We start from the raw sequence: 19454 nt of genomic DNA, 5'->3' as shown, positions 1-19454 counted from the left end.
GCATTTTGAGCTGTCACACGACCCATTTGATCCAATGTGATGCTATGAGACCTTGGCATAATTACATTATGTCGGGTCTCTAGTTTACTCCTCTAGTCAGCAATTAAGAAACTTTAGGCACAATCAGAGGCTGTATTATCTGACAACCAATTCCAGGGACACACTCGCATGACTAACGCCAGACGCATTGGCACCTACGAGCAATAGCATTCTTGGCATTGTGTCAAGCGGACGAATCCTGTGCTAGTCATGTGAATCTCATTGTTCAAGAATACCACCTTGTTTACAACAGAAGTGCAAGACTCCACCTTTACTTTTTCCACACACTTGAAACCACAAAGAGCATTGTTTAAAAATGCAAATTAAGTCTCCTTAGAAAATGTTACTATGACATCAACATTCAAATTATGACTTTGAAAAGTGAAGCATTGAAAGTATAGGCAGAGATCGACAGAACTTTACACATCTTTATTACAACTCCTAAAACGTGTGTACTTGAAACTCCTACAGTAGACAAGCGCAGCCTACTTTCTGTACCACATTTGAGCCATGTTCATGCGCTTGATTTTCCTCTGCAGTTGCAGGATGCCGTACATGAGAGCCTCGGCGGTAGGAGGACAGCCTGAAAATAGAACAGAGCCTTTGTCACAACTGTGCTTCAAGCAAAATTTTCCCGTGAAGGCCACTGCTGCCGAGACCGCAATGAATGGTCATCTAGACCAGTGACCTGATGTGCATCGCATGAAAGAAATATGTGAGGCAAGAAGCGTTTCGATCATTCAAAATTTGACTGACACCAAAGTGCAGCCCAAGCACTTGACCAATCTAAGCATAATGCATGCATCTAAAGCACGGTACAGAAGTACTTTTTCATTATGCCTCATAGAAATGCGCCACCGTGGCCGAAATTCAAGCCCGCGATCTCGTGGTCAGCAGCCAAACGCCATAGCAAGTGCACCACCAAGAGAAAGATAGACACAAGACAGAATAACAAGGCTGCAAATTGCATTGTGTGAATGTATGTACAGTCATGGATAAATTAAATGAAAATGGTACAATTAAGAAGAGTAAGACTACACAGAACCATGCTGTTGATTTACTTATACAAAAATAATGTGACTGTGAGTGTAACATAGAGGGCGGGGGACTTATGACAACTCTGAAAAAGTTTACTATTACAATCATAGCCTTGAGATTAGTGAAGTTCCTTTTATCCTTTTAACAAAGCACGATATGTGATCTGGCAGACATCATCTGCCACAGTAACACACAGGTGTGCATCAAGGCAAGCAGGTAAGGAACATGAACAGCAGTGGTGGCCACATCCCTGTTTCTTTTACTGTTGCCATCTTTCTTTAGTGGTAAACATGTCATGCAGTAAATACTAACTAGGCCAAGCTCAAGTACTTCTAAAGCAGGTAAGAATTTGGGGTCACTCTGCATCATATGCTACCTTCTGGACATTTCATTTCCTCCTCCTCTGTAAAACACCATTTATGGAGTTGTGGTCCACAAAGCTGATTCTGTGTGTTTTAATTAAATGTTGGCTGTTCGTATTTCGTGAAAGTGTTGGACATAGTGCTTTTGGAATCCAATACCATATATATCATTCTGCAAGCAAGCTTCTCTGCAGCACGTAATGTAGCAAGCAGAGTGGTGTCTTGATTTCTGTAGGCGCTGCACAGTGCCATCTTTTCTACAATTTGGTACAGTATAGTTAATAAGACCTATTCAAACCAAAATGTTAGTGTTTGTGCGTATCCAGAAAATATGAGAGATTGTCATGAAATGGAAAGGTGAGCTCAGAGGCAATCATTTGTTACAATGTTACCGAACGGTATATCTGGCACCATTGCCTATGCAAGCTGCTGTGACACAAGCAGAATGACGGTAGATGGAAGGTTCGACTTGTATCAAAGGGGTCCAGAACCATCCCTCAAGCTTGGAGAAAAAACACAGTCTGTGCATAGCATACGCTTCCGTGAACACCTCAGCCAAATTTAGCAGTCGTACAAGACACGAAGAGCTCACAAGCGGAGTGCAAAGTTACCTTTTTCTCAAATGCTCTCTTTTCAATACAAGCCTTCTCCTCACTCTTTTTGGGCTGATGTATTTCGTAATGCAGCAGATCCACATATGGTGGCTGCAATTAATAGTTGACATCAATCAAGACGGGTGTTTATATCGGTACGCTTCTTCCTACTGTTACTCTGTATATTTATTCACACATTTTAACAAACAGGCTGAAGTCAGGAAAAATCTGCTTTCGGATTTCGGTAAGTATTACAAACTTCTGGCAGAAGCCAACTATCATCTGCTCATGCATGGCGGTGGCCGCCCGTGTAGGAATTAAACTTTGGCCACCCTTTGCTTATCGTTGCCATAGCCGTAAGGTCTCTCTAATCTTGACTAGTTTTGAACACTCAACTAGCCTCGAGCCATGCAAAATATAAGGTCAGACCACATGCACGCTTGCCAGCATGTGCTCACTCCTGGCCACTCCAGGTTAGATGCCTTGGCAGACTTCGCTTTGTATAGAGCTATTGATAGCGCTTCGAAATGCACAAGCTGGATGTGGCTACTATCCGTACTTCAAGCTGGTGCAGGACAAAGCCGGTCCACACCACATAGCATGGCCAAACTGAAGCATTCAAGCAAGTGCAAGCATGCTCTAAAGCCCTAGCATGCACAAAGCAAGCGCTGAGCATATGCACTACAGTTGCAAGTTGTTGCAGCCTACTATGTAGCATAGATACCCCGGCCGCCACAGGGTGGCACGACAAGTCTGCTGGCTGAGTGCACTGTGGCTCGTTGAGCACAACTGTGTTTGGCATGTTGTGGGCTCCAAAATTAGAAATACTAGTTGCATCTACGTGAACATTGAAAATCAAATTCGAACTGTGCGCCACAGTGACGTTCAATAGGCAGAGCATTGTGCGCACACCCAGCTTTGTCGTAGCAGTGCAAGGCATTAAAGGAGCGAGAGCACCGCTACCAGGATCTTTGATTGCCAATAACTCCGCTGAAAGTACTGAAGTACTTTTGGGGGCAAAGTATTTCTGAAATAGTCTATCTTAAGTACAAATGTGTTTCTTGAATTCGATAAAAAGTGGTTCAGGGCCTCTTTAAATGTAGCTTGGCTAAAATATGGTAGTAGCGGCACGAATACAACCTTCCTAAAAAGATATAGACTGTCCTAGTTCACCCGTAATGGATCTTTCGTTAATGTTTACTCGCATATAACACAACAAGCAAGTGAAGAAAACGAAAACAGACTGCTGAAACTGATGCACAGTGAGCACAGACCTTGTAGCCTTTCCTCCAACTTTGGTGGCCTGCCAACTCTATTCACGTTTGATATAATATTGTAGAACCTCGCATAAGTTCTCATGGCTTAATACAACCTTTTTTTAAAAATAATGAAAAATAAGCATTTTACACACTGTTTTATAAAGAATGAGTCATTGTGAGAGATGGAACACTGTCAAGTAGTACCATCTTTAAGGTGTGTAGGCTCTCCAAGATGAGATGACAATCTAAAGCCCCATAACCCGACATTCCTATGCATACAACAGCACCGCAGTGGCATTTGCCCTCTAAGCAATTATAAGACACTCTATGCCTGTGGGCAAACAGGAGCCATCAAGAGCACTCTCAAAGTGCTCTTTCAAGAGCCAGTGCCTTTGGGTAGACTAACAGGAGTAAGAAGCCTGCCATCCCACAGGAGAACAAGGGCACCTTTGCGATGTCAAGAGCACCCAAGAGCATTTTTCACTATACTCTCACTTAAAAATTGGACTAGAAAGGAAGCCTTATGACAATAACATGTCCATCTGTTTTACTCTGGTTTAGCCTGTGTGTGCAAACAATGGCAACAGCAAAACGTAGTCTGTGTGTCCATCAGCAGGAGTGCACCTTGTCAGCCGTCAAAAGCACGAGAAATGGCTGTGGTCGTGAAATGTCATCCTTGTGTCTAGGTGTTGACATGCCAGACAATAGCAGCAACGACAGTTGCCGGAGTTTAATTTCTGTGTCCAGCTCTTTATCGTCGACCGGCAAAAGGGCACATAGCGTACAGTGGAATGCTGCACACCATGAAAATGCATTTCACAGCCACCTCATAGACGTTGCAAGGAAGCCAAAAAAACTCACTCCATTGGCCTATTTGCCTGCTGCCAATGGCTCTCGCACTTCTTGGAGTACAGCGAATGTTCCAATGGTGGAAGAGGCAGTCATGCTCTAACTGCACTTCTGCTGGTCTCACTGTTTGATGGCTCTGCTCCCATTTGCCCACAGGACAGCATAGGAAATTTGAACACGGAGGATGAAGGAAGACAAGAAACAATGGCACCGAAGGCAGCAACTGTGCCTTCTGAATTTTTTTTTTATGTCTTATCATCTTGTGCTCCTTCTAAGAAAATAAAGACAAAGAACACTTCCTGACAAGCTTCTTGTATTGCTGTGGCATAGCAGCACAACAATTACAACTTGCTAACATGACCACCGTAGTCAACAACCTCCTTCCTGCCAATTAAACTAGTAGGGTGTTGAGGGTACCATACCTGGAACATAGATGTCCACAGGGATGATGCGATCGCAGCCACGAACAACTGAGTAGGAGTAGTGGTAGTATCCGCCACCATTGGCGCAGCTTCCCATGGAGATGACCCACCGAGGTTCCAGCATCTGGTCGTACACCTGCAGCAACAAAAGCCATCAAAAGCAGCTAAAAAGGAAAGCTCTGCTGACTTGTCAGGAGGCTCCTATCGTAGTTTTCACTAATGGTACATTTGTCTTTACATTCGGCTGGTCATTACTGAGCACTTGGACGCACTCTCACCTACAACCTAGGAGTGCGACCGAGATTTGACGGAGCTCCGGTCAGGCAGCTTCCATTCTTGGTGTGGCGTCTACCACGGTGGTGTGTTGGCGTTGGCACGCCTTGCTTGTTTAGAACAGAAGACATGCCGATGTGCTTCTACTTTCAGCCTCAGATTGCTCTGACGAGTAGGTGCGTTCAGCTTGGTCAAACTTTCTCGTGCTTGAAGATTGAAACCGCATAGTTTCAATCTGACTCAGAGTGTAGTAGGGACCAGCCGAATGTACCTTAAGTGTGGAAATAAGCATGCATTTCACCAGCTTGGGCTGAAAGTGCACTGAAACCTGTTGTAAATGTGGGCCACCTAGCAGTGAATACTACCGTCAATGTTTGTTTATTCGATCTTGACGGGATCAACAAAGTTTCTTGAGGGCGTTTAAGTAAAGAGGCAGAAGTAGACGTCCAAACACACTGCTGCTTTGTTTGTCAGTGCTAACCTGATGCTAAAATGCACCCAATTTTTATCGTTTCACAGTAGAAAATAACATGCGGCCACATCAAACGTGCTCTCTATTTCATGACAAAACAAGTAAAAAAAAAGGCACTGCATACCTCCAAATCTGGCATATTGAAATAGGATGAAACCTGCACATTTTACTTTCACGGAACATAAATTTATCTACACTTAGTGTCCGCTGAAGTCAATTTCAGATTGTTTTTAAAAGGAAGCTGTAGTTCAGGGCTAACTCCAATTTTCCTATTCAAATACTGCATGTAAAAAGCAGAAATGCTTTCGTCAGACAACCGCTGGACCTATGTGAACGAGCTTTGTTGTATTTGAGAGAGAAAGTTCAATTGAAACAACCATAGCAAGTGAAATTTTGATTTGAGACCTCAAATTTTTTAGAAAAATCGGTAAGCTTAAAAAAACAGAAACATGAAGCTTACAAACCTCTAATTGTGCAAGAAGAAACCGATACCATCGCAGTTCTTTCAACTGCATTTGTTAGAGCATCTAAAGTGGACAAGTATGGTGTAGGTATTTGCAGCTTATGTGAATTTGTTGGAATGTTTACGAGGATTTTGCAAAAGTCCACTTCACAAATTAGTGGTCTATTTCAGTGCGGTTTGTAATGAATCAGTTTTATCTGCTTTAGATGTATTATTAGGTGCTGTTTACAGAATTGTGATATGTTTTTTATTGCTGAGTTACTGAGTTGTTCAGTCTTTCTCAATTCTGAACACTTTCTTAATTAAGAAAATGACGACCAAAGAAAAATTCTGCTTCCTATGGCCAGTAAATTGTAACACCTTAAGTGTTAGCTTTTCTTAGCTCGTTGCTCAGTTTTGCACCGTTGGTGCCGCCTACAGCAAGAGAGGCGAGTGAGAGGAGTGAGAGCCATGCCAGAAGGTATTTCCATTAATGGAAGCGCACATGGCATTGCATGCACTGCCACCAATGAGAGAGCATTGCTTGGTAACATGACACAAAACTCAGTCCTTTGTAACACCACCAGGTGTGTTGCCCTCCGGACATCACATGCGCAGAGCAAGATTAGTTTCAAAGAAAAACTCGGGAAGAAAGATCAAATTAAACGGATGGCTAAAGTGCACAAGTATCTGTACCTGAAAAGTGTGGACACAGAACAGAGGAAGAGCTCAAGAAAGTTGACAATCAAAGTTGTACACGATGATACGATCTCGACCGGGTAAGGTGGGTCTTCACCGCAAGAATCAGGAAACGACGACAAAGCCGGGCATTGTGACCATGAAAAAAAATTAGAAAAGATTGTATTCACTTTATTGGTACACGGTTCTGACTCTTATCCAAGTCTCAAGCAGTTCTGATCTAACATAGGGGCTAGGATGGCCTTAAATAACCCCTCTTTCCTTCGTTGATAGAATCCACTGGCCAATCACAAATGCCGAATCGTTCACCACCTCTATCGCCCCTCACTGGTTGTCAGCGTGCTGCTTGGGTGCCGTTCTCAATGTGCTGCTCGTTGTGCTCCTGTCTTCTTTTATGTGCTGCTCGTTGTGCTCCTGTCTTCTACGCACTGCTCATTGTGCTTCAATGTGGCATACCTGTCTCCAACGTGTAACAATAGGAGGCAACCACCTGTCGTCTATGCTTTCCGCCGGGACTTCTCGACGAGGAACCTTTCATCGATAATTGGCCACTTCGTGACGGTCAGGAGGGCGACGTTGCTGTCTTGAAGTGGAGTGAATGATGAGGCGTGAACATCAACCGTGGCAACTGCATGTTGCTGGTGGGGCATCCCCCCTCTTCGCCAGAGTTGGTAGTCGATGGCTTCTTGGAAAATTTAGGTCGATCATAACAAGGGTAACTGAAAGTGTCAATTGACAACCAGGAGTCGCCAAAAAGAAAGTGAGAGAAACAGAGACAGACAGTGAATCGGATGCAAAGAATGGACACAAAAAGCACCATGGAGTTTACAAGAATGAGCAGAAAGAAATTAGAAGGAAAGATCTGTACGATAACACAAAGGGCAGTGCCTTGCTATTTAGGGCTCGAGCTAGTTGCCTAAGGACAAAAACATATCAGAGCAAATATTTGCAACAATATGAGGCATGTATATGCTACAGCTAAAATCCGGAGACTACTCGGCACATCCTAATGGAATGAGAAGGGATTCAACCAGTGAGGCCTGTAGGTAACGTACACCTTCAAGAAGCACTTGGACTTAAAGTGCATGCAAGCAACAACCAGTCAGCAGTTGCAATAAGCAAGAGAAATTTGAAATATTGATGAAAAGAAAGCAGAGAAGAGATTCATATGACCGGATCAGTTACAGGCATGGGTAGCGGCACAAGGTAGATGAAGTTTTTGAGGAAGAGAAGAAGGTTAAGGAGATGTACACAAAAATGCTAGGATGAAAAGGGTGTATAGCATACCTCAAGCAGGCTAGGTGACTATTTGCCACAGCTCAGTTTCAAAGGGGATGCTAATAAATCATCATTATCAAGTCCTGCAAAGTTCATAGATTGTGCCCGCAGTATCGCAGGAGTTTTGCCACATCGCAGTCATGGCGACTCTACAACGACGACAGCATGACAACAAATGCATGAGGACGATGCGATGATGAGAATCGAGTGACAACAACATGATTATGATGGAATCACGTCGATGGAGCGACAACGGCGGTATGATGATGACGATTCAATGGCATGATGATTCTGTAATTATAACGATGGTATGATTACGGTATGATGAAGATAGCCTGACCGTGACTGTATGGTGATGGCGCAGCAGCAAATGCACGATGATGGTGGCATCATCACAACTGAATGACAACATCATGATTGTAATGAAATGACAAGGGAGGAATGATGTTGATGGAACGACAACAATGAGATGACTACGACTGTATGACGACGACAGAATGACCACGACGGCATCACAATGACGGTATCACAACGAATGCAAGACAATAACAGTATGACAACGGTGTGGCAGTAGTACACACCTCACTCAGTGTGCCCGGATGTGCCAGTGTATTCTTAGAAAGCCAGCGAGCATTGGAGAGGAGCATTGTAAAACATTGTAAAACACTGTAAAACATCCTTTACGCTGAAATGTCCTGGAGAAAAGGAAGACCTTCAGACACACGAATGAGTTGGCGAGCTCGAAACTTGGGGCGAAAATAGTGAGCCCACACGACAGTAAACACTTAATTAAGACATTTGCATTACACACTCGAAACCATCCAGCTTTTTTTCTTTCTTTTAAAGGGACACTAAAGGGAAATATTAAGTCAAGCTAAAGTGGTAGATTAGTGCTCGAGAATCTCTAAGGTGTCAATATTATTGTGAACAGAGCCTTAATAATCTAGAAATTGAGGTAAATGCAGCACACGATTAGAGACTCCCCCAGGACATCTAAGTACTTGCCTGATAGTGATGATGATGATGGTGATGATGAAGGCACTCCTCAGTTAAATTCTGTCACAAGTACTCAACTACTCGTTGCAAACAACATCCTTGTATTATAAAATGAAATAAAATGCTACTTGTCCAGTTCTATATTGTTTTTAGAAAAAAGAACTCACTGAAGTTACTCTTGACAATGACGTGGGAGATCAAAAGGTTTCATCCTCGCGCGACTCCGCACTGCCCACACTTTCACATTTCAGTAGTTTCGTTATCGCATAGTGCGGTGCTAGTTTTGCTGGCTCGCGAAACTCACACAAACTGCAAGTAGCACAGAATTCAACTTCCATGTGATGTCACGGGATGCCCGAACGGTCTATGCCATTTGACAAAAGAAGCAGCTGCAGCAGCGAATCCATTGCTCTGTCTTGGCTAAGTAACGCCGTCTGTTTGGCACAGTTCTCCTCACCGATGGCAGCAAAGGGTGGCGATGGTGTATGCAATGCCACCACTCCCCCGGTTGGGTAGCGGGATATTTGAATTACGAAAAATGGATGCGGACTGTTCAGATGCAATGTTCTCGTAAACTAAGTATTTTTTTTTTGGCACAAAACAAGCTTTGCAAGGTATCTGTAGTGGTATTCAAACAGTTCACGTCGACTTAGTATTTGCCTTTAGTGTCCCTTTAAATGCAACAAACATCCTATGCGAAAACTTGCCCTGCCGCCATCTTATGATGATAATGGCGATGACACTGGTGCTGACGGTAGGCTGTTTGTAGTGCCATGAGGACAATGTTGTATTCAATTTGAACATGCAGGTAATTTTTGGACAATTTTTCTTGGGAGAAAGGATGCATTAAAATAGGATAAATACAGGATTCATTCATTGTGAGCCGCAGTTTTCGGAGGAACCAGGCCAAAAAGATTGCATTTTTGGCAGGAAATAATGAACCTTCAATGCAGTCACTGCCCCTACCACCACCAAGAGAGATGCTGTAGCCATTGGGGTCATGATTGGGGTTACCATAGGGATCATACCCATGAATGTGAGCATTCAACTTCAAGTTATCTGGGAAGAGTCAATTTCAGGGTAGAAATAACGAAAGTTTGGGTCCGTAGAAATTTATGGTTGCTGTCCAGGACCTTGGGCTGGGATCGAACTGACGGAAAAATTGATTAAACCAGAGTCAAATTACAAAGTCGAAGCAGAAGTGTACTGTAATACTTGTTTTTTTGTCATTGCTAGCAGCAGAGGAAATAGAAACAGGAAAGCCTCCAGCCTAGAAGGCTGCCACTCACATCATGCCGTTCTGGGAACCATTTAAGACATTGAACACATTGAAGACATTGGAAGCATTTAAGGGTTATTGACTAGGAACATGAGTCTCTTGTGCTGTCCATGCCATAGTGTTCCCCGAAACTTCCATAGGCCAAGTAGCAACAGACACTGGATAATGTGGCGTGCAAGAGCACATTCCCTTGACGATTTAGAAATTTGACAGCCTAACCAGTTATCATGTGACGCATCATGCCCATTGATTCATCCTGCGACAATTAGCATCTTTGATTTGTTGTCCAGGACTGCTTGAGACGCTGCATACGCAACACTCATTGGCTGAAAGTGCTCCCTTGGGCAAGCCGGGACTGTCAGGGACAAATAATTGAAAAGACCCAGTGGCCATGCCACATTCTGGCAGGATCCGATTCCACAAAACCCGCTGAATTGCTTGTCAGAAAGATGAGAGGCAGCTACAGCTTTCGCCCTCGACAGTGCCTCTTCAATGAACGCCTCTACAATGAAATGAACTGCATAACGAAGGAATTATGTCATTATGCTGTCTCTGTAGCATTGTGAACAGTGCACGGCCTTTAGAATGAAGTGACCTACATAACGAATGATATTGGAGGCCCCAAGCACTTCCGTATAAAGATGTTCGACTATAGCAGCTTTCAACCCTATTGCCTCGTGTCGCCATCCTATAGACTTCTCATAATACATACGTAAATCTGCGGTCTTTCGTGATTTGAATTAGTGCAAGTCAACTAGTATTATAGATAAAAGGAGCCCTGCAATGTGTCTTCTATTAAAGGGCGTTTCCCACAAATCTTTTACCAACAGAAAGTTGTTAAATGCACTCTGTATGAATGAAACTATTGGCAATAAGCAGTATTAGCACAGCTATATTACACTTCGCCATTCGTTGGTGCTGTTGTCTTATAGAGATAACATTTCTCCCTTGTTGCTTCTGCCAGAGGCACTCCTTAGTTGTAAAATCCACCTAAGGCCATATCTTCAACTGGCCACATTCTCCCCCCCCCCCCCCCCAAAAGGCCAATTGCTATCACTTTTGCAAGCATACAGCAATATACACGAAAAGCAGCGAGGATTTCAGGAAGTTGAGGGAAAGAACAAGAGATATTTTCAACAAAACTGGAATGTTATTCTCAGTGAAGCACTCGCAGATATACTGTACAACCGCTTCAAAATATTGTGTGACTAGCATCAGACACCTAAGCATCTATGGCCGACAGAATTCCAGGTGCAACAACACTGTGCTTTGCACTGTGCCAGGGATGCTACCACCCACAGACACATCTACGCGTCTGGTGCTAGTCATGTGAACTCTTGTGAAAGCGATTATATTGCCGAAAAGTAATAATCTGGGAATACCACACCTGTAGGGGCTCTATAGTCTGAGTATAGGCATAATAATATGCTAAGATGCTCATAATATCGTACTGACGCGAGGTAGGCTGGCACCTGCAGCCGCCGGCCACTGGAACGAGAATGACGGAAGTGTATAGTGGGATGTGTGCTCTCCGAGTGACAACCATTATTAAAGGAACACCGTTTTGCCAAGGACTCGCTTGTTAACTTCGTGACATTATAGTGACTCAGCAAGTTTATATGCAATGTTCAAGAAGTGTTTCGCTAACGCTAGTGTTGTCATGAGATGCTGACAATACAAAGTATGTTAAGCATTATGCACACAATACACGAATCAGTAAAGTTGTGCTAATGAGCTGCTTTTGATGAATATACGTACTTTAGCAGCATCTTAGCTTATGACACCAAAAGAATATCTTACCAACTCACTCAAACCTGGACCATTAGCACCATGAAGATATTGCGTAAAAAGATTCTGCCTTGAAGCTATACCAGCCTAAAGGATATTGGAATATGCTAATATAATGGTTTATCTTTAACTGCATGTCTCTTCACAGGTTGAATTGCACTGTGAGCAATGAAGGAAAGAGTACAAATATTAACAGTCCTTCCTACACAACTGCACACGCATATAATGACAATACAGTACCTTTCTTAATGCTGGTGCCATCTTGTTGGTAACTGTTCCTGCTACAATGATGACATCAGCTTGACGAGGGCTTGCACGGAACACAACACCGTAACGATCCATATCGTAACGAGGGGCTGCAATGTGCATCATCTCCACTGCACAGCAGGCCAGGCCAAATGTCAACGGCCAGAGGGAAGTCTGCAGCAAACATAAGAACCACCCCATGTTTGGTGCATCAGACACCTAGGCATCTACAGGCAACCACACTCCTGGTGCAATGCAACGACAGTGTGCTTCGCATTGTGCTAGAAATTCCACCAATCTGCTTTATATGTTGCCTCATTGTGCATCATGGCAAACATTTTCATGCAGTCTATAAGCACAAAGTAGTATTTTGTCTCTCTTTTCCTCTTCTTTTCGCACAGGTGATATGCTTTGAAGAACGTTCAAAGTAATCACAGGTGCAGAGTAGAAAGGACAATTAGTAGAAAGGAAGTAACCAGCCTATATTCCTGCTAAAGTTACTAGAAGGAAACTTGGCACTGCATTTGCTGAAGTCATTCAATCACCATAAGTATACTGGGCAGTACATAGATTTTTCTATGATTAGGCACAGCTGCATTCAGAACGTAACATGGCACTTGTTTTATTTTTCTTTGTGGTTCAGCTGTGTTGCATGCTAGTCCTGCACTCAATTCTTTAGAGCAGAAAAGTGCTTTACAGACAACTACATAATTCAATTATCTACTTTCGAATGCATACATATTTGTCCACACTACTGAGTATGCACTTTGCTAGGCCTAGGTGGCTTTTGGACAGTGAAACTCACCAAGTTGGGTATTTTAGAGAGTTGTCTAATCCTCAAAGGGGCCCTGAAACACTTTTTGAACATAAGAAAATGTTGCCGATCTGTTAACAAGGCTCTGGTGAACATGTGAGTCAAATATTATTGTACAGCATGCAGCAGGGAATTTCCAATCTAATGTTAAAAGCAGAAAAAATAACTTGCTCTTGCTTCCACAATGATGTCATGCATCGCCATCACAAGCAACTTGACCTACAACAGCTATTGGTTGGTTTCGTGATAGCAAGAACATTCTCAGTAATATGACTATTGCTCATTTTAGTTAAATAAATGAAAAATATATATGTCTGGAATCTCAAAAAGACAAAAAAAGACATTTTATTTTTACACTGCCGGTCTAAAAACGACAGTTGCGTGTTACTGTATCTGCTATGCTAGGCCTCCAAGATGAAAGGCGTTGCATAAGTACTGCAGCCGCCACGAGCAATCTTGCATTCAACCTTTGAGTCAGCCCAGCGAGAGACTGCTCCCGTCAGCTGTCCCCCTGTGAAGCTTCTAACATGCTAGTCCAAATGAAAGGTGACATAAAGCCGTTCATAAGACCGATAACTACCTAAGTCTAACTTTGCTTGTGATTGAAGAATTCAAAAAGTTTTTGCGACAGGCAACTTGCGAAGAAATGTATAGGAATAGTGATGCAGGGCCCCTTTAATGTTCTGAAAACAACATAATGGCAGAGATTAGAAGGTAATTTAGGCTAATCCTTTCCACAGAGATAATTTGATATGACAATAATAGGTTAAAACAAGATGCTCGAAGCCAAAGGGGTCAAGTTTAGACAAATTTATATACTACCCAGCATTCTCATGCTAAATGAATAGCTGTAAAGGTGCTACATCTGCCAATTTAGAAGACAAAATGTAGATCACTACGCTATGTGTGTTGCATATGAAGAACTGAGTCTAATGGCGATGTTTCATTCATAGGTCTCATTTTGTCATGCTTAACTCTATCACGGCCCGGACATCAAGACACTAGGCATAATATGAACAGAGCTAAAAGGGCAGCACTAATATTTTAAACTATTACAGCAACCAACTCACCCAACCTTTAGCAACAACACGGCCCTCGTTTTGCTCACTCCTAGAGCTCACGAGTCATCATCTCCTTTGGCTTACTGTATGCTTGAATCAGAATGCATGGCAGTACCCTGTGCCAGCTTTTACAATTTGTATTTTTTGTTCAGTGGTTTGGACTTTCATGACTCAATATATTGCAAGGAAGCTTTGCTGTGCAGCCAAATTCTTGCCACGTTTTCAGTAAGCCAAAAGATCACTGCAGCTTTATTAGGCAGTGCATAAAACCTTGCAGAAAAACTGTTGAGTATCTCCAGGTTTTTCTTTTTCCACACATCTTTTTTCAACATTTTTGATATGATCTAAAACACATAAAATACATGGCAAAATAAAAACTGCTGCTGTTAAAATGATTGTAATGAGGTGACTTCGCCTGTGTCTCATCAGTGTCGCGAGGCTTTTGATTTGGAGCAGCGTTTTTGTCTATGGTGTGCAAAATGTAAGGCTAACTTCACGCCACAAGGAACAAATGCTGCTCCAAATTTAGCACCACACTACACTAGAGATGTGACTTTTCAGAGTAGTGATACCACCCAAAGGTCTAGGCAATCTTTGGCAAAACTATGGAAAGGGCACACAGACACCGCCAGCTGAGCTTTGTGGTACTTATAGCTTGCGAGGATCGGCAGAGATAACCAAAACAAGGAAGTGACTGATCAGTAATATTTAACTCAGTGAAAATCTTGAATCATTCTTTTATTTGAACTTTGAATAATTTGTACCAAGCTTGCTTTTCTCATTCTGGTCGATCCAAAGAAGGTTAACTGAACCGAAACGTGACCACAAAGCCTCATGCATCCTGAAAGATGCATTCTGTTGCAATTCAAACTCAAATCATAGATGTGTTGACAGAAAGAAGCCTGCTGAATGAGTCGTCACAGAAAGCAATGCCTAGCAGCAAATAGGGGAAGAAAAGAAAATAAGATGCGACAAAGAAAAAAGGATGCATATCTGTACTGCACACCACCATCACTTTCTGTGCAATGATACTACAATCATCAGAGTGTAGAAATACAAAAGGCTTAGCAATCAATACTGCCATGGCAACCTTGAATTCAAGAGGTATAGCATGCGACTCTTACGTGGTGAGCACAAGACACTGAGACTAACAGACGCCACCAAAGACAGACGAGCTGCATCTCTTCCTTGGTTATCAATGGCAGCCTATATTTTTTTACCAATATCAACGCATCTTCCAAATCCACACAAGACAGAGTTACACAAGAAGATGGAGACTTCGAACGATCACCGTTAATAGATGTCTCAGGCAAGAACCAACATTTTGACAAGGGCAGAGCAAGAACTGCGTTCCATGACAGTGTTTATAACCCTGTCAGACACGACATCCACATTTGTGGATGCAAACTGTTTTGCCATTTCTGTCCGGTAGTGGCAAAGGAAAAGCAACGAACATGAGTTTTAGGTGAATTGAACCTCCCGTATACTCAATACGTCTTCTGTATTTGACTTCGCTATGCCGTATATTGCTACAGACAATCACTTTTCTGAAGACATTACGATGCTTAACGAAACATTTTAAACGCCAGATTTTGGCAGCAATATTGAAACAATTATTTTCCTTTTCTCGTAATGCATGCAGCCAATAACTAAATTGTGCACGTACTTCAAGCCTACAATTCCATTACTTTTATGCAACAACATGACCTACTACAGTAAATTCATAATTAATTACTTGGTAATTATGATGATTCAATAGGAAATGTACAAAGCAGCATCCTACCACCTTGTCTTTCTTGCAATAAAGAGTAGAGCACCTTGGAATAAAGTGTAATGTGGATCATAATTTGTGTGGGATATAGCTTACTCCCAATGAGGGATATAAATGCCAAGTAAAAAAGTTGTTGCCCTCAAAAGGAGGGTACATTAGAAGACTGGTCCCTTTGTTGAAAAACTGGTGCCAGCATGAGACATTTCTTGTTCTGTGACTGTTGATCATTTGAAGTCTCCATTTTCCTGTGCAACTCTGTCTTGTTTGGATTTGACCACTGTTTATCAGATCTTCCAAAGGAGTTCTTCATGCAGTTTTTGATAAACTCATGGCAGCGTTCAGCTGTGGATGAATCACATGCGAATTTCTAGCACTGGCATGCCAGTTACCTTCCTGCCCCAGGCAAGAATGTCATCAGCGCGAGCGAGTGCGAACTCCACCGCATTTGTTGGCTTGTAAGGCGAGTATGGCCTCCAAGGCTGTGTCGCTTGGCCAGGCTCTGAAGGAACCGGTTCAGGAGACTTCGATGCACTTGGGCGCAACTGCAACGTCACCGCAGCACTGCGACACTGAGGTCCAAGTATACGCTGCAAGACTGAGGTTGCCATGCGGCCTGACCCCCAGATGGCTGTAAAAAGGGATGCTTCGGTCAGGAAACAGAGGCACACAAGAACAAGCTTCTATAAATGAAAGCATGAGCCCATGTTGCTGGATCCAGTGCATATTCTATACTCATGTTGCCCTTATTTTGCCATCAGAGGTTCACACGAGCTGAAGCTGTACTAACAAAGTATGCTCCCTTTCAGAAAACTAGATTGGGTCACCCGAGATATGGCAAAAGAACAACATTTCACCGTAAGCCGCCTGTACAAATATGTGTTAACAAATACTAAATTAGCTCCACAAATGAGCAAAATAAATGTTTGCGCAAGTTGCCGTGGTGATCCATTATCTTCATACCATGGTTCTTAATAGCACTACAGTATCTTTACGATAGCGGTAGTATAACACATATTCATAGTGTAATGAAGAAGAGAGCTCAAGCATCGCTCCTGCCGCGCGTCTGCTGAAGAGGACAGACGCCTCGGCGCTGCAGGTGGCGCTTGCGTTATGCTGGGACTGCTCGACTGCTCTGCGCTCGACCCGACGTGATTGCTCTTACGGCTTCCCGCTAGCCATCAATAAACCGCGTAGCAATAGAATAACACTCAGTCAGAAGTTTACGTTGGTGCCTCTCACTTCAAGTATTTTGCCTAGCTGTGTACGCATTACTATGATAGTAGGTCCACGACATGAACATGATTGCTTAAATGAAGTGCCTGTCCTCTGCAATGTAATTATGTCCTAATCCCTTTTTGTTCTCTGAACACAATTTGCTAACAACGTAAGTAGCAGAAACTGACAGATGCCACGTTTTCTCGGCACGTAGATTCATGAAGATGGGCAATGCACACCACGAACGAGATGATACAAAAAAGATACACAGAAAGCTAATGCTGTCTTTGCGACACATGTGCCGAGCCTTTTACAATTTGCACATTATAAATTAAGCACAAAGTCTTCCAAGGTCTGACAGTGAAAGCTACGCCGAAGTGCATCCGGTGTTTAATGAAAACATATGCGCTGACAGGTAGAACAGTGCAGAACAAATTACCCGTTACGAGGCACAGTAATTGACCTGAGTTGGGTCATAAGGTGAAAAAGCTCGGCTGTGGTTTCTACAAGACTGACAACGCTTCCTTTTTATAGATCCGAGTTGGGCGCTCTCAAACTTCGCATAAGATGCTTAGCGCTCTTGATTTTTCCCAGGCATTCAGATATTGTGCCTGCGAAGAAATTATAGACCACATTCGACAGACCTGCAATGAAGTCGCTTAACTGCGTGTTATATTCACTCCTACCAGTGAATACCAGGATGGCTCGAACAGTGATAACTTAACTTGAACGTACGGCACGAAATACTTTAAATATCAGCCGGATGGCGATCCATCAGAAACTGTACGTTATATGAGTGCGTCTCAGCCGCTACTCAACATGTGCACTTCCCTTGATGGTTTACATGGAAGAATATATATATATAACTTTACACGCACAATATTGACTACACTGCATGTAACTTTCGTCAAGCTTTCAACTCAAATACTGTAGGAACAAATAAATGTATGTGGTCATACAAAGCTTACCTTGGCTGCCCATCTTTGCGTATACCCTTCAGACCTTCAGCAAACGAAAGTCAACATGCTATGTGGATTGGATAGGTGTGGATTTTTAAAAAACCGTCGTATAACACTAAAAACGAAACCGAAAAAAGATTTTCACATGCACCCATCTGGATGCTCTAGAGCGCACTAGATAGAGGTGGAGACAGAGACCATCAGGGTTTTGTGAGCTTTAAAATCATAATCATAACTGCCAGTCAACTACACTGGACTTATCGCCGATTATTTTTGACGCACAATAGATGATGGCCAAAACCCAACGTCTATGACGTATTTCTGGCTCCCGAAATCGTTTTCGCCGAATTTAACCAACAAAAGCATAACCTTTAAGATCCGCATTTAAAATTCAGAGGAAGCCACCACATGAAGCGTGGATTTGGACACCACCTTTGAACACCTTTAGTGTTTTCTATTTAAAGCAGTAAAACAAAGTTATTTTCCCGAGCATTCGCAAAGCGCTCTCCTTATCAGAGAAGAATCGGAGAAAGTTTATGCGTGGTTTATATAAATAGACATACAGTATACCACAGTGCACCGAGAACATAGCCTCCGAGATGCCAGCAAATCGTGCTTTAGTGACCTGCGTTTCTTTCTTAAAAAAGCAGTACCATAATATTTTCAAAAATTCCTATTTAAATTCCTAATTCAATAAGTGCTAGACTTCTAAACCATAGAAAAATTCGTGACAAGCATCAGGGCACCTAGTTTCAGTGCCGTTCCTCCACAGTGTGTGGATCCGCGGGAGCAGGATATAGCGCTGTTTTGGCGCTCGCTCCACTTGGTTATAATGACGATATGCTCGCTCCAGCTCCTGTTCGCGCGGTCGTCTGCTATGCCACCACATCGGCCTATGCACATGAGGCGACCGGGCGAGCCGGAGCGAATGTGACGTCACGACACAGTATACACTTGGGAAACGAAACCAAAACTGGCTGTAGAATAGCCATTATTTCAAATTGTTAACTGCATTTTTAGGCTTGCCACTATTTCGTCGAGGTTTTAGAGGTTTAGGGCCTTCCTCTAACGCAAGAAATGAATAGTTGAAAATATCCTGTCTAGCCCTTAAAAGAAAGAAAAAATTGCCTTTTCTGCTGCTTGGTTGTTCAATAAGGATTGTCCAAAACTGTTATCCAGCGGCTGCCTCCTCAAGGTAACAAAATATTTTGAGCACTGATACTTGTATGGTTTGTCCTGTGCACACACACACACAAAAAGAAACAAAGAAGAAGAAGATTGAGCTTCCCATGAGCTTTTACCGAAGGCTCTCGCCAAAAACATGGCGGAAAATACGACACTCGCTCGCTTCATTTGGTTATATCTGCTTTTAGTCATGTTATAAGTGGTTGTGATCGCACTCTCCGAGGCACGTTTGGAGAGTGCATGCTTCCTGCGTTTCCGGTCGCTCGGGTCGCTGTGATCCTTCGCCCAAGAAAGGGGCATCCACAAGGGGACGTAGAGCACCGTCCCTATTACCCACTCCCAAGACAGGCACAAGTGCCAGCCCTTCTAATAAATACAAGGCCCATTTAAGTCACCCTGCACTTGGGGAACGGC

General features: G+C 43.0%; 1 protein-coding gene across 1 annotated transcript; it reads right to left on the bottom strand.

Moving 5' to 3' along the window:
* Window positions 1–447: 447 nt before the first annotated feature.
* Window positions 448–17973, bottom strand: LOC126541875 (NADH-quinone oxidoreductase subunit B-like). The gene is made up of 5 exons (XM_050188831.2): window positions 17865–17973; window positions 16071–16309; window positions 12030–12209; window positions 4563–4698; window positions 448–622 (listed from the first exon to the last, which is right to left on the bottom strand). Exons 1-5 carry the CDS (start codon window positions 17875–17877, stop codon window positions 525–527), a joined length of 666 nt encoding a protein of 221 aa, XP_050044788.1. The 5' UTR covers window positions 17878–17973; the 3' UTR covers window positions 448–524.
* Window positions 17974–19454: the final 1481 nt, after the last annotated feature.

This window comes from Dermacentor andersoni, chromosome 2, assembly GCF_023375885.2.
Source record: "Dermacentor andersoni chromosome 2, qqDerAnde1_hic_scaffold, whole genome shotgun sequence".
NCBI lineage: Eukaryota > Metazoa > Arthropoda > Arachnida > Ixodida > Ixodidae > Dermacentor > Dermacentor andersoni.
Note: the sequence above shows the minus strand (reverse complement) of the source record. Positions and strands in the feature narration are given on the sequence as shown.